General features: G+C 42.6%; 1 protein-coding gene across 4 annotated transcripts in view; it reads right to left on the bottom strand.

The window, feature by feature from the left end:
• Positions 1-15,086, bottom strand: part of ANKS1A (ankyrin repeat and sterile alpha motif domain containing 1A) — a 169,401-nt gene extending 154,315 nt beyond the window's left edge. For all 4 annotated transcript variants that reach the window (XM_089681201.1, XM_089681203.1, XM_089681202.1 and 1 more), the window contains exon 1: positions 14,877-15,086. In XM_089681201.1, the coding sequence (XP_089537327.1) occupies positions 14,877-15,049 (173 nt within the window). In that variant the 5' untranslated portion in view covers positions 15,050-15,086. The remainder of the gene's footprint in view (positions 1-14,876) is intronic.
• Between the last annotated feature and the right edge of the window lie 36 nt (positions 15,087-15,122).

The raw sequence follows: 15,122 nt of genomic DNA, 5'->3' as shown, positions 1-15,122 counted from the left end.
CAGAGAGCGGTGACTGATAGTCATCGTTCTCTGCTCAGAGCGCCAGGGAGAACTGAACGATCAGCATTTTCTGATCACTCAGATCTCACCCTTAAAGATGGAGAGGGACAGATTCAGCATCGGAATGATGCTGTATTACCTAGACAAGCAATTTAAAAAAAAAAAAACACAAAAAAAAAAACAAAGACACATATTCCCATACTTCTTTTAATGAAAGCATGATGATGACGAAACATTGGCATTATCACGGTTGGCCTGAGAAATCTCTACTACAGGTTGATGTAAATCATAAAAATCTCAAAGAACCTGTTCAGATGTGCATGTTTTAGGTGTGGTACACGAACATGCATGGCACGAACCACACCAAAGATACTGCAAGCAGGACTTTTCCTATCACACTGTACCAGAACAGCAGCCATGCAGATATATGTACAGCACACATGACTGTACTTGCAATCAATGTGAAGTTCCCTTGAGCTGCTGGTTTTAAGCTTTGTCTTGGAAGCTTTGTCTTCTGATCACAAGTCCCCTTCCACTCCCAGCCATATTCTTATGGCACTACAAGGGTTAATACAAGTGTGCTGACTAAAGCTTCCATGAATGAATAATGATCTATGAATGGAGGATGCAGATCTTTCATTCATCTGCCTGGGCTCCATTCACAGGGCACTGATCATTGCTGGAAGCCATAGTACAGCTTCTATTAATGTTCTGCAGCCATGAATGCCCAGCTTGGGAATTTTACAGCCTGTGTTCAAACTACTGCCAATCAGTCTACTTGGACAGTTAATCAAGTTACTGACCACTGTCAATAAGACATCTGAGTGTGAGAAGCCATAGGCCGTGTGTGGACTGATCTTGCTCGGTTCTGTCTGCTGTCAATGGAACTCTAAAGAGGACTTCTTGCTCCTTTCATCTTCATTTACCTCAAGGATACTGTGGGAGTGTTCCTTTACCTCTGGATTACAAATACCCTACCGCTGGTTTGTTTTATATTAACTCCAATTGCCAGTGGCTCTGTAGGGCCTAAGCATTACATACAGGTCACACCACTATTTGCATTCTTTTACAATACAGTGATATTTACTTCTGTTATTGCTGTTATTAAGTCAATAGAGTACCGTAATTCCCTTATCATTTGCTTAGTGAATTCATGCAGGGTCATTCACAGGCCACAATCTGGAACAGACATGATCTCTTTTTACCCAACTTTGTCTATATATTTTGGTGGTTGACATGTGTAAATGACTCAAAAATGAAGAAACAAAATCTTTGAGAAGTCAAAATAAACTGCTATCTGCATAATATTTGGCAAAAAAGAATTCACAAAGATAAAAACAAATAGAGTCAGTTAAAGTACAGGGTAGTGAGGCAGGGCTATCCTACTTTTCCAACTCCACAGTGCACATCCAGTGTCCTTAAAGTGGACATTTGCCCTTTTTCACTAATAATCACAGCAGCATACAGCTCTTCAAACCCACCAGTTTAACCGTTTCCCAAATAAGTTACATTCAAGGCATGCAATGATAACCGCCACATTTACTTGTGCTCTCAATCCAACTGTCAAACCATCAAATAGCTGGTGTTCACATGTGCAGCACCATGGCAATTGCATTGCAAACAGATATGTTTATTCACCTGCTCAAGGTAGAGAGACTCCCAATCTCCAAACTCAACTTTTTCTGTAGGTGCTAGCCCAGTTCGTGTGCTGCATAGATGAGAGCAAAGAAAGTGCGATCAGCTGCACTCCAAACAATCAACTTTATTAAACCAAAATAAAAAACAATACAGACAGTGGAAATACTGTAGGGGACTGGCAGGTAAACGCGTTTCACGCTAAAGACAACGTTTATTCATTAACCCTGTAGCCCCTTGTGTTAATAAATAAGTGCCGTCTTTAGCGTAAAACTCGTTTACCTGCCAGTCCCCTACAGTATTTCTACTGTCTGTATTGGTTTTATCTTGGTTCAATAAAGTGGATTGTTTGGAGTGCAGCTGATCGGACGTCCTTTATTCTCATGCACTGCAAACAGAGGCTAAGTTGGCAGCTTCCTTGGCTGTAAAGGAGGGTTTAGTTCCACGTTAAAATTTTTTGCTTTAACCTCACAATTACTGTTTTTTCACTTCCTGCTTTCATTAAGCCACTAGCAAAATCATCCTGGCCCTACAGCTAAATTTTGGGATGTTATGCCAATTTTTCCAAGAGACAGATCAAGAGCTCTTGACAGAGTTCTAGAAAGTAAAAGGAGATGGGCTAATCCGCCCTTAGCAAAAATGGCCACCGTGCATCCGCCCTTAGCAAAAATGGCCACCGTGCATCCGCCCTTAGCAAAAATGGCCACCGTGCATCCGCCCTTAGCAAAAATGGCCACCGTGCATCCGCCCTTAGCAAAAATGGCCACCGTACATCCGCCCTTAGCAAAAATGGCCACCGTACATCCGCCCTTAGCAAAAATGGACACCGTGCGAACAATGGGAAGACAAGAAAAATATGGTATGCAAAGAATAAAAACCTTGCAATTATTTATAAGTATCTGTTGCTCTGTTTTGTAAAAGTTATCCTAGCGGCTATTTGATTGCTTTTACAAGTGGCGGGCTGCTCCCCTCCCCCACCCCCAGCCTTCCACTGCAGTTCTATCGGGTGACTATAGAGCTGATCAGGGACTGGAACAGCCCCAATAATCTTTACGGTCTAAGAAACTGACAGTGACAAGTATTTTGCAGTTGTAAACAAACCATTACTAGTTGGAAGAAGTATTAGATCATACCGATCTTGGCACTTTTAAGGGCAAGGGAGAGATCTGGGGTATAACAGACCCCAGATCTCTCATTATAGAGTGTTCACATGATCACAATGACAACAAAACTTATGAATTGATCTCATTCATAACAGCTTTGCTTCTGTTCCTAGAGAGCTGTGATTGGCCCATAGCTCTCATATGGTACATGAAGCCAATCACAGCACCCTGTACCACGTGACTAGCTGGAGCCACTCACAGAACACTGTATTTTGAACTGTCATGAATTTAACCCATCCATGACAGTTCAAAGCAAACATTGCATGGCAGGAGCAATAATTCCCCCCCCAATAGTACAATGTTACTATTGTAACAATGTACTACTCTGATGAAAGTATTTTTTTAAAAATAAATAGAAATAATGTTTAAAAAAATAAAAAATATTGAGAGAAATGTGTTTTTAATTTTTTTAACTACTTGCAGCCTGCCCACAATTCACAGGCGTCTCTGGGCAAAGCAACGTACCCTTATGTCGCTTTCTATTTTTGGGTGTGTGTGTGCACCCACCCCCCCACTGCTCCCTATGCTGGTCCAGGGAAAGAAGAGAGAACACAGCACTACATTTTACACACATTAGATTAGCACATTTCAAAAATCGCTGCGCAAATACTGTGTGACATAAAAAATTCTAACTCTCAATTCTAACTATAAAAAGACATCTGGCCCTGAGAGTATTTAAGCAAGCTACAGCTGACATCTTTGTCCATGAGACGCATCTGGATAAATCTGGTACTATGACATTTGCTCCTAGACATTTCTCTAATAAAATTTGGGGTAGTGATTCTCTTTAAGCGGGGCTCCCCCTTCCAACTACATAAAATTTATGCTGACGCTTTAGGACGATACATTATCCTCTTAGGTGATTGGAAAGGCACATCCCTCACTCTGTGTAATCTGTAATAACCTAATGCCAATCAATTGGCCTTTTTATCAACGGTTGCTAACCATCTTTTTAGCTTCACTCACACCTACCTGGTGATTGGCGGGGATTTCAATGTGCCTTAATCTTCCTGTATGGACAAGATCATCCTCACCGGTAAAACCGCTCACCCCTCTTTTGAGAGACAATCGTTCCTCTTCCGCCAACTCACCCAACTTCCACCTTTTATTCCCACCCACATAAAACCTCACTCTCGCATAGACTATTTCTTTGTGAACGCTCCCACTCTAAAAATCTGCACCCTCTCCGACATATTCCCTATTACCTGGTCGGACCATGCACCGATAACACTCTGGCTCCAACTTCACTCTCCCCCCTTCAAATCTTGCCAGTGGCACCTTAACAAGTTTCTACTTAAAGCGGAGTTCCACTCACCCTGTAAAAAAAATTTTAGTTAAAAAACTGTAGCTGCTGACTTTTAAAAAACACCAGGTGTCCTGTATTCCAGGAGGCCGGCATCTTCACCTGCGACTGCTTGTGGCTTCACAGCCGGGTACCCACTGCGCATGCACGAGTAGCACTGCGCTTCATGAATGGTCCTGTAGTTTTCTGGGACCTGTCACGTGTCCCAAAAGACTACAGGGAGGGAGGGAGGGAGGACACCCGCTTTCGATCGCCTAGGTGATCGGACCGGAAGTGGGAGCTGGTACCTGTAAAATTTGGGTACCCGCTCCCCCCCCCCCCCCCGCCCCCCCAAGGGTGCCAATCCTTAATGGGAAGCGGGGGAGCAGTCCTTAAAGCGGAACTTCCCCTTTTGGAAATATGTGCCATTTAAAACTGACCTGGACAACACCCTTTACTTTGCTGAAAATATGACATCTGAAACCTCTTCCTCCACGCTCTGGGAGGAGCACAAGGCAGTGATACAAGGACACTGTATTGCCCTAGTTACCGTCTTTAAAAAGGAATCTAAAGCCACCAGACAACTGTTATTACATAAACTTAAACACCTTGAATCTACTCTCCTAACTTCTCCCTTCCTTTCTCGCCTCAGGAATATAGTCCAGACTCGCGCAGCCTTCAAGGACCTGAATATCGACAAAATGGAACAGGCCCTGTCACAACTTAAACAACTTTTTTATAATCCAGGTACCCTCACCCAACGTAGGTGGAAAGCTTCTTTTATGATGGAGGTGGACGGAGTTAGAGAAGTTGTGGATGGCCCGATCACTCCAACTCCATGTTGTGGAGCGCTCCCAAACTCAGCTACTTTACTCCGGCCTATAACTCTGCTTTACACTCTGTAGAGACAGGCTCATAAGCAGCACTTTATAACGACCACGGCTTCTCTGACTGCCTCCTTCCTATTCACCCCTGCTGTTACAGATAGCTTAACCTCGCAGATGTCTTCAATTTGAGGCCTATTACAATATGGTCATTAGGTGGATCCCATAACTAGGGTTTTACATTCTTTCCAGGACCTTCAAAGAGCCCATAACCTTCCTAAGCAAGCTTTTTACAGGCATTTACAAATTCGGCAATATGCCTAATCTCTAACAAAATCACTCCAATTTTCCAAATTAACACAGTTTGAGAAAATCTGCATGGAAGGCCTGTCCAGAAAGGGGCTCATTTACCAACTCTACAAAATTCTTATATCCTCTCCTTCCCACCCCCTTCCGAAGCATATTTATATGAAAAAATGGGAACAAATTCTTGGAGAGGAACTATCCTTTGCCACTTGGCAGACGACCTGGTCCCAGGCAACTAAGAGCTCAATCTGCACCTTATATAAAGAAAACCAAAATAAGATACTTTTTCACTGATATTATACCCCAGATAAGCTTCGATCTATATATCCCACTACAGATAATAGATGCTGCAGATGCAAGCATGGTCTAAGAACACTTACACATATTTATTGGTTGTGCCCACTCATTGAACCCTACTGGAAAGCAGTACATGTGATTATACATCGAGTCTTTGATCGCTGGCTTTCATTCACCCCTAAAAAAAAAAAAAAAAAAAAAAAAAACAAAACTTGCCTCTTGGGGTTACCTCCTTTTAAATGCTCTAAAACATCTAAAAAGGCTTCTATTACACCTCACAGCAGCACGGTGTTTAGCGGAACTTAAATTGAAACAACGTGAGCCTCCCTCTCTGATGGACCTTCACCCTAGAATGAGGACAAGTTAAAACCCCTTTAAGTTTTTACTGCTATCCAGGGCTTCATTAGAGTGATTCCCTTCACTGTGTTCTGGGGACAACATTTTACCAGACAGGAAATGAAGGAATCTCTCCAACAGACAGTAGTGAAACTTGACAGAAGTTGTAGTCCTTCCCAATGAAAAAAAAAAAAAAAAAACAGCACTCAGACAATGTTCTAAAATGACCATTTACTTAAGTCCCATATTAGCAAAAAACTGAGGTTTGCACCAAAACAACGTAAAGCATGCATTTTTTTTTTTTTGCAGCTCATCAGGTTGTGACAGGAACTACCACATTACACCACTCTGTGAATAGAACTAAAGTATAAGTTAACTCTTACAGAAAATCTGTCAAGTTACCTTACACAGGACCCCCTTCCCCATCTCCCCTGGTCTTGCTGTAACAGTGTTCCACAACCCCCCGCTGTTGGGCACCGGGACGCCACATCACCGGTCTGAGGATTTGAAATCCTCCTAGCTTTCTCCCCTCTTCTTGCAGCACTGGCAGGATGAGCTAGACGGATTCTGATTGACAACGCAGTCTATGCCACGGTGATGACCAATTAGAATGCCTCTTGTCCATACACGCTGAGAAGTACAGATAGGAGTTTAAGCCGTGAGGATTTCAGATCCTCGGACTGGTGGAGCAGTATCCTGGTGCCTAACAGTAACGGATCGCGGGACACTGATACAGCGGGACGGGGGGGATAGGGTCCAGTGTAAGGTCACCTTACAGATTTTCTGTAAAGGTGAACTTACGCTTTAATTATTATTATTATTATATTATTATACAGGATTTATATAGCGCCAACAGTTTGCTCAGTGCTTTACAATATAACGGGAGACAATACAGCAACAATACAGTTCAATACAAGAGGGTTAGGAGGGTCCTTGGAGCTTACAAGCTTTAATAAATTGTTACTTGTGACATTTCAATATAGCTTTAAAAAAAAAAAAAGTAAACAGTGAGATGCAGCAGAATCGGCATGGATTTCTCCATGAGTATACAAGCAGACACGCATTTAGTGCAGCTTGCTTGTGTCAATGAGCTTAAAACATCTCGCAAGTATACAGACACTCTGTCTCAAGGTGACAGAGAGATGAGATTCACATTAAGAAAGAGTCTATGTACTCTGGAAAAGTTAAACATTGGTGTTTTTTCCTGATATGGAACTTCAGTAAACAGTCACCTGGAAAAATTGTTGGCGTGCTGGCATTCACTGTATTTGAATTTGTGCGCTGTTACCGCTTTGCCAAGCACCAACCCTATGCAAAGGGCTGTGTGAGGTCACTGTGGCAATTGCTGACTGGGTGGACAACCATGGATAGCTGCAGCCACTACCAACCTGTCATTGGAGTGTACAGGGCCTGTCAGCTGCAGGTATCTCCTCACAGGAGTCAGACACAGCTGCAGGAATCAGCAGATTCCTGCTGCTCTCATATGAACTGGCAATATTCGCCTATGCAAACGTAGCTTAATGTATTACAGGTATTTCTGCCAGTGAACTCCCTGGAGAAATTTATATTACCTAGATTACCTGCAACACCTGTGCAAGACATTATGGGGTGAGGCAGTCCCCAGGAAAGGAGGTACAGAGCAATAAAGACATTGTTACAGGCTCTAACCTTTACCCACTGTGCCAAAATGTTTTTGTCTATGTCCGGTTTGGGGAGATGTCCCATCAACTTCTGTCCTGACAGAATGTGAGGGGGAATCTTCCCAACGACACAGATGACAATAAAAACCTGACCCTAAGAGAAGTTCTAACCCTAACTCACTCTTTTTGGCTGAAGTTGAACACCATGGAAATTTTATCACATTATGTTAAAACAGAACAACTGCAAAACTAAATGTAAATTCAGCCCTTATGTTCTATTGAAGAAAAAAAAAATATGCTAAGACATTCTTCAAATAGCCGAATATTTCAAACGGTATTACAGCTACCACCTTACTGATATAACTGATTATAAACTTCTATGCCCAACATACATTTTTAACCACTGGTAATACAGGTGAAACTCAAATAATTAGAATATCATGCAAAAGTTCATTTATTTTAGTAATGCAACTTAAAAGGTGAAACTAATATATGAGATAGACTCATTACATGCAAAGCAAGATAGTTCAAGCCGTGATTTGTCATAATTGTGATGATAATGGCTTACAGTTCATGAAAACCCCAAATCCACAATCTCAGAAAATTAGAATATTGTGAAAAGATGCAATATTCTCGGCTCAAAGTGTCCCACTCTAATCAGCTAATTAAGCCATAACACCTGCAAAGGGTTCCTGAGCCTTTAAATGGTCTCTCAGTCTGGTTCAGTAGGAATCACAAGCATGGGAAAGACTGCTGACCTGACAGTTGTGCAGAAAACCATCTACACCCTCCATAAGGAGGGAAAGCCTCAAAATGTAATTGCAAAAGAAGGTGGATGTTCCCAAAGTGCTGTACCAAAGCACATTAATAGAAAGTTATGTGAAAGGGAAAAGTGTGGAAGCAGCACAAGCAGCAGGGATGACCGCAGCCTGGAGAGGATTGTCAGGAAAAGGCCATTCAAAAGTGTTGGGGACTTTCACAAGGAGTGGACTGAGGCTGGAGTCAGTGCATCAAGAGCCACCACACACAGACGGATCCTGGAGATGGGCTTCAAATGTCGTACTCCTCTTGTCAAGCCTCTCCTGAACAACAAACAACGTCAGAAGCGTCTTACCTGGGCTAAAGAAAATCAGACCTGGTCTGTTGGTCAGTGGTCCAAAGTTCTCTTTTCTGATGAGAGCAACTTTTGCATCTCATTTGGAAACCAAGGACCCAGAGTATGGAGGAAGAATGGAGAGGCACACACTGCAAGATGCTTAAAGTCCAGTGTGAAGTTTCCACAGTCTGTGTTGATTTGGGGAGCCATGTCATCTGCTGGTGCTTCATTAAGTCCAGGGTCAACGCAGCCGTCTACCAGGAGATTTTGGAGCACTTCATGCTTCCTTCTGCAGATGAGCTTTATGGGGATGCTGACTTCATTTTCCAGCAGGACTTGGCACCTGCCCACACTGCAAAAAGCACCAAAACCTGGTTCAATGACCGTGGGATTACTGAGCTTGATTGGCCAGCAAACTCGCCTGACCTGAACCCCATAGAGAATCTATGGGACATTGCCAAGAAGAGATAGATGAGAGACATGAGACCGAACAATGCAGAAGAGCTGAAGGCCGCTATTGAAGCATCCTGGTCTTCCGTAACACCTCAGCAGTGCCACAGGCTGATAGCTTCCATGCCACGCCGCATTGAGGCAGTAATTGTTGCAAAAGGGGCCCAAACCAAGTACTGAGTACATATGCATGCTTATACTTTTCAGAGGTCCGATATTGTTCTATGTACAATCCTTGTTTTATTGATTGCATGTAATATTCTAATTTTCTGAGATTATGGATTTGGGGTTTTCATGAGCTGTAAATCATAATCATCACAATTATGAGAAATCACGGCTTGAACTATCTTGCTTTGCATGTAATGGGTCTATCTCATATATTAGTTTCACCTTTTAAGTTGCATTACTGAAATAAATGAACTTTTGCACGATATTCTAATTTTTCGAGTTTCACCTGTATAATTGGTTAAAGTGACATAAATAACAGGCTGACACTGTCTGCACATGGAACAATTACCTGCAGTTAGGGACTGATGTGCACCCCTGGAAACAGACAGTTTGCATACAGAGACACACATCTGCCCCTAACTGATCAATGTGAATTGGGACATTTTTAACTTTTTTTTTTTTAATGGTTGAATTGGATTGACCTTTTTCGAGCCACTAGACTAACTATTTAACGTATACGGTTTCCTTTCATTATACAAAAAGACACCAGAAGTCAAACCAGCATATGTTAATATTTTATAGAGGACAATGAACAATATATCACACTTATCTATTTACTTTAGAATAAGGAAACAATAATAAAAAGGCCATCATTAAGGAAATAGATGTCTGACCAAAAATATTCCTGTTTTATTTCTTCCTCTTAGATTTATAAGAGGATGGTGATAACTCTCTGTGTCCCCACCCCTTCCCAACTGGAATATAAACAGAACTGATAGTTTAGGTGGCCCCTATGCTACATATCTACTGGTAAACTAAAAGATGATTGCACAATCACACTGAAACATACATGATCACTGAAAATCTATTTTTCTACAAAGTAACAAGATCTGAGCTTACCTTTTCAGAAAAAACACAACAAAAAGTATACTGCATGTATCTGATTCTGAGAGAAAATGTCATCTTTTGTATTGTAAAAGATCAAATAACAAAAAAACATTCAATCTTTTATTTACTTGGTAAACAATTAGGCTAGGTTCACACTATTGTGTTTCCCTTTTCATGCTTTTTTCAATGCATGTTGATGCACATTTTTGCACATGCATTGACATGCATTTTTCCATGTTGGGCAATCAAAAACTATTTAGGCTTGCTACTAATGAAAACGCAACACACATGCATATCACACATTACCCAGTTCCAGACCACTCCCCGCTGCACTAGTTCCTGTATATATACGTGATACAGCATTTTCGGGTAGGGGGGCAGGGGCACGCTAGCCGCCTTGGATGTACTGTCATTCACTACAGCACAAGCCGATCAGTGGGTCTGGCCACAGCACAACACAGGGCTCTCTATAGAGAGCAACAACGTGGCTTTTTTTTTCTCCCTGCAAAGCAGGGAGTGAAAACAGTCACAATGCTTATTAAAAGTAGCACACACTAAACACTTAAGCTCACAATTAACCCTTTGATTGCCCCTAGATGTTAACTCTTTCCCAGTCAGCGTCATCATTAAAGGTAACAGGGCATATCATCACTGATCACTGTGGATCAGTGTCATTTAGTCTTTTCCTACAAAGTGTCAGTGTCAGCTTGCCCTTGGCACTCTCATAGTCCTACTATAAGTCACTGATCACCTCCATTACATAATAAACAATTCCAGTATATATACCACAGTTTGTGGACGCTATAACGTTCACGCAAACCAATTATTTTTTTTAACCAAAGACATGTAGCAGAATACATTTTGGCCAAAATGTATGAAACATTTTGACTTAACATTTTTTCATTGGATAGGTTTCATAGCAGAAAGCAAAAATTTTAGAAAAAAAGATTTTTTTTACTCTTTTTTTGTTTACATAACAAAAAAAACCGTGGTGATCAAGTACCACCAAAAGAAAGCTTGATTTTTGTGAAGAAAAAAAAATTATATAAAATTTAAATTGGTTACAGTGTTGCATGACTGTGCAATTGCCAGTTAAAGTAGTGCAGTGCTAAATAGCAAAAAAAAAAAAAAAAGCCTGATCATAGGAGGGGGTGCAAGGGGGACTGCTGGAACATATCACACCATACATATGGGTGTAACATGCTCCAAAAGGTGAACTTATCCTTTAACCACTGACAGATGGTCAGCATTTATTCATTTTTGTAAAACCTTTATCCCAAAAGGAAGAAAAACTTTGCTGTTAAACAGTGTTAGCTGGAGTTTCAATTTGTAAGTCAAGTTCATCTAAAACTGCATTCATTCCATACTTTGGACATTAAGTCACATGACAAGTCGCAGCCCTTTCTTTTATTTATTAAAAGGTACTTATTAGCACCGTCAATTTACACAGCTCTTTACATATATATTGTACATTCACATTAGTCCCTAATGCAGGCCATAGACAGTTTGTTTATCGGCCGAATTTTCGGCCGAAAAACAAAACATCAGTCGTTCTGTTGCCACGTATGATTACGAACATTTTCCAGCATGACCGAAAAAAGGAATGAGGAGGAACCGCGAAAATCGGACGATGACTAACGGTGCGAATATCGTCCGATTATTCTTTCGGACGATATTCGGTCGATAATCGAACAGTCTATGGCCTGCATTACTCTCCGTCCTCATGCACACTTGACGTTTTTACAGCTGCTGTTTTTGGCTTTTGACGTTTTTGTCTACAGCTAGTAAACCCCCCAACATGTTATCCTATGTGTCCATGCACACAGACTGTAATCAACGTTTTTTGGCAGGGACGTTTTTTGGCTGGAAAACAAAACCAGGACAAGTTTCTAGAGTTTTTTTAGCTGTGAAAATGCTCTAACACTGAAAATGTGGTAAAGCGGCATTTTTGGACATTTTTTTTTACCCAAAAAAGATGGGTTTTTTTGTAAAAAAAAAATGGAAAAAAAACGCAAATGTGAAAAAAGCTGCTAAACGCTAATGCAAAACCACAAAAAAAATGCTGAAAAACTCAAGTTTTTAACATGACTTTACACAGCTGTTACCAGAGTTATCAAAATGTCCAGCGTACATGAGGACTCAAGGGGCGTATAATCTAGGGTCCCTCACTTACATTTACACATACACATACTAGGGACAATATAGAAAGGAGCCAATTCACCTACCAGCATGTCTTTGGAGTGTGGGAGGAAACCCACACAGGCACAGGGAGAACATGTAAACTCCAGGCAGGAGGTGCTGGGGTTGGGATTCGAACCAACGACCTTAGTACTGCCAGGCAGAAGTGCTAATCATTTAGCCACTGTACTGCCACCAATTTAAACCAGTGTGACTGATCAGTTGCAGCAGATTTGAAAAGATCCCTGCACTACTTTGATGGGACTTTGATCCAGAGAGTATAAAGTCGGATCAAAAGTCACACTGAATGGCGCTCCAAAAAGTCACATTGGAAATCGTGTGACTTTGGAGTCGCAAAAATGTAAATAGAGTCTAAACCTGCCAGTCCATCACAGATTGACAATGTTGCTGACCAAAGATGTCTCCTCCATCCAGAGTGGAAAAAGCTTAAGGGCCTGTTAACACCAAAACAAAGTGGGGGGGGGGGCGTGTTTCCATACAATTTTCTAAACTGCACAGGAATGTGCTGCCCTTATTAGACATGCGAGGGTTCCATTAATTGTTAATGGCATCCCAAACACAAAAAACACAGCGTGTTCGGTGTGGAGCAATACTTAAAAGTTGCCCCTACTGTACCTTTTGCACATTTTGCACTCTGCCCGCGATTGTATGGCAATCACTGCAAAATGCATTATTCTTTCTAAATGGCACCCCAAATGTGGTAAGATTTTATGGCAATTTTAACAAGGCAAAAGGCACCTTTGAAAATTGCATGAAGCTTGTCACCCAAAAAGGAGCAGCAGCTTCTTTTTGGCAACACACACAGGACAGCCTATTGACACGAATGGCCCGCTCTATACGCGATACGTGGAATTGCGTGAAAATCAACCATACAAAATTGCAAGCAAGAGCACAAGTTCCCCCTACGTGAAGTGTGAACGGGACTTTTAAGTGTTACTAAACCTAGCACCCTACATTCACTCTATCTGGTCTCCCACAAAACACAGAACATGGAAGTGCAATTATTTTAGTAAATATAAACTGCTAAATACCTTTTCTCATCAGCAGTTAGAGCAGTCTTGTGACTTCTATCAGTGTCCAGCAGAGCACATGTAAAAGCTTGTAGAAGGAGTTTTAATTTTGCTCTAGGACAGTGGTGGGCAACCTTTTTTTTCAACTAAGCCAAATCTCGCCAAAACCACGATTGAAATTTATTTTGAGAGCCACATTTTTAAAACTGAAAATACATCCCCCATATAGTAATTCATCCCCCATATTAAGTCCCCAAGTCCCCCCTGTGTCAATTCACTTACCTTTGCTCCACGCGTTCCTCTCGCCGTGTTCCCGCGCCGTTCCGGTGTAGCATGAAAATCTGTCTCCTATGAGGATCTGTCCCCCTCGACGTATCTGCGCATGTGCCAGTTTCAGGCATTAGCAGCCGATCTCCGGCACATGCGCAGATACGTCGAGGGGGACAGATCCTCATAGGAGACAGATTTTCATGCTACACCGGTCTTCAGGGCAGACTGTGAGAGGAGCCTAGTGGGAGCCTAGCTCCGCGGGCCAGATTAAAAGGTCCGCCGGGCCGTAGTTTGCCCATTGCTGCCCTATTGCCTGTCACCTGGTGGGCAGTGTGCTCCGGAGCCGCAGCCAAGGTGAAAAAGAGCCGCATGCGGCTCTGGAGCCGCGGGTTGCCGACACCCGCTCTAGGAGGATGCAAAACCCCTGACCTCTGTCTGGACAGTGCTGATCACATGTACTCTAACTAAAATACCTCTCTAGCAATACACACTAAACTGAGCATGTGCAGAGTGTCTCCACACTGACATGTCTTGTCAGGAGATAAGAGGGAGACACTGGAAGAAGGTGAGGATCAGAGAAGTCAGGATCAAACAGCATTTTTACACAGTGCAGAGGATTAACCCCTTAGATTCCACAGAGTATAGCAAGCATGCTTTACTGCATATACAGACTGATTTTACAGTTGTGGGTTTAGTAACACTTTAAGGATTGATAAACTGCATTCGATTTTGAGATTGAATACCGCACACACGAATGTCATCTCACCGGCTTTCATTTTACCGCTAACCAGGAGTAAGTAATGGTAGTAGTCCAGATCCGAAACAAACAAAAAGTAGGAAGGCCCTAACCACAAGTGTTTACAATCGACCAGAAAAAAAGGGAAGGTGAGCAGTGAAGAAGCACAGAAAGGTGTGACACCTTCACCCATGACACATTGCAGGCTAGACAGTACAGAACAGACACAGCTTTCTCATGTCACACAACTGCTGATTGAATGATTGGAGTATAAACATGCACAGGTTCAGTGCCATGGTAGGTGAGGCTGATTCTGTAACCCCACCCATACAGTACATAAAAGCCCAGACACTGATCTCACACTATCTATCCCATTCAGCTTCACACTGAAGTCACAATGTAAACACACCGGCTGACGTGTGGGAAGGTTCCAGTCAGTGTGAATGGGGCCAATGCACCAATATTCACAGAAAGGCTTTACCAGTCTGAGAACAAATGAGCGCCTTTCTTCCCTGAACAGGGCAATGTGGCTCCAAGCCAAGTCCCTACGTGCCTATCGGTGTTCCCATAGCTCACCTGAGCAGGCTGCTTAGCGGGTGACTGGCAGACCCGCCTCCAGAAACTCCAGCTCCGCCCCCTGTGGCTCCTCCTGGACCGGCCCCACTTAGCCGCTTTCCTCCTAACAACCGCTCTACCGCTACCCGGTTACCGGTGCGAGCGGCCTCCAGAAGCTCCTGCTCTTTCCCCATCCCGCCGTCACCCCGGCAACCACGCCTCCGCCTCCACTTCCGAGACGAGCGCGCATACGTCAGACGCACATTC

Source organism: Staurois parvus, unplaced genomic scaffold, assembly GCF_062004578.1.
Source record: "Staurois parvus isolate SC_StPar_1 unplaced genomic scaffold, SC_StPar_1.0 ptg000261l, whole genome shotgun sequence".
Lineage (NCBI taxonomy): Eukaryota > Metazoa > Chordata > Amphibia > Anura > Ranidae > Staurois > Staurois parvus.
The sequence above is the reverse complement of the archived record's forward strand: the minus strand, read 5'-3'. Positions and strand labels throughout refer to the sequence as shown.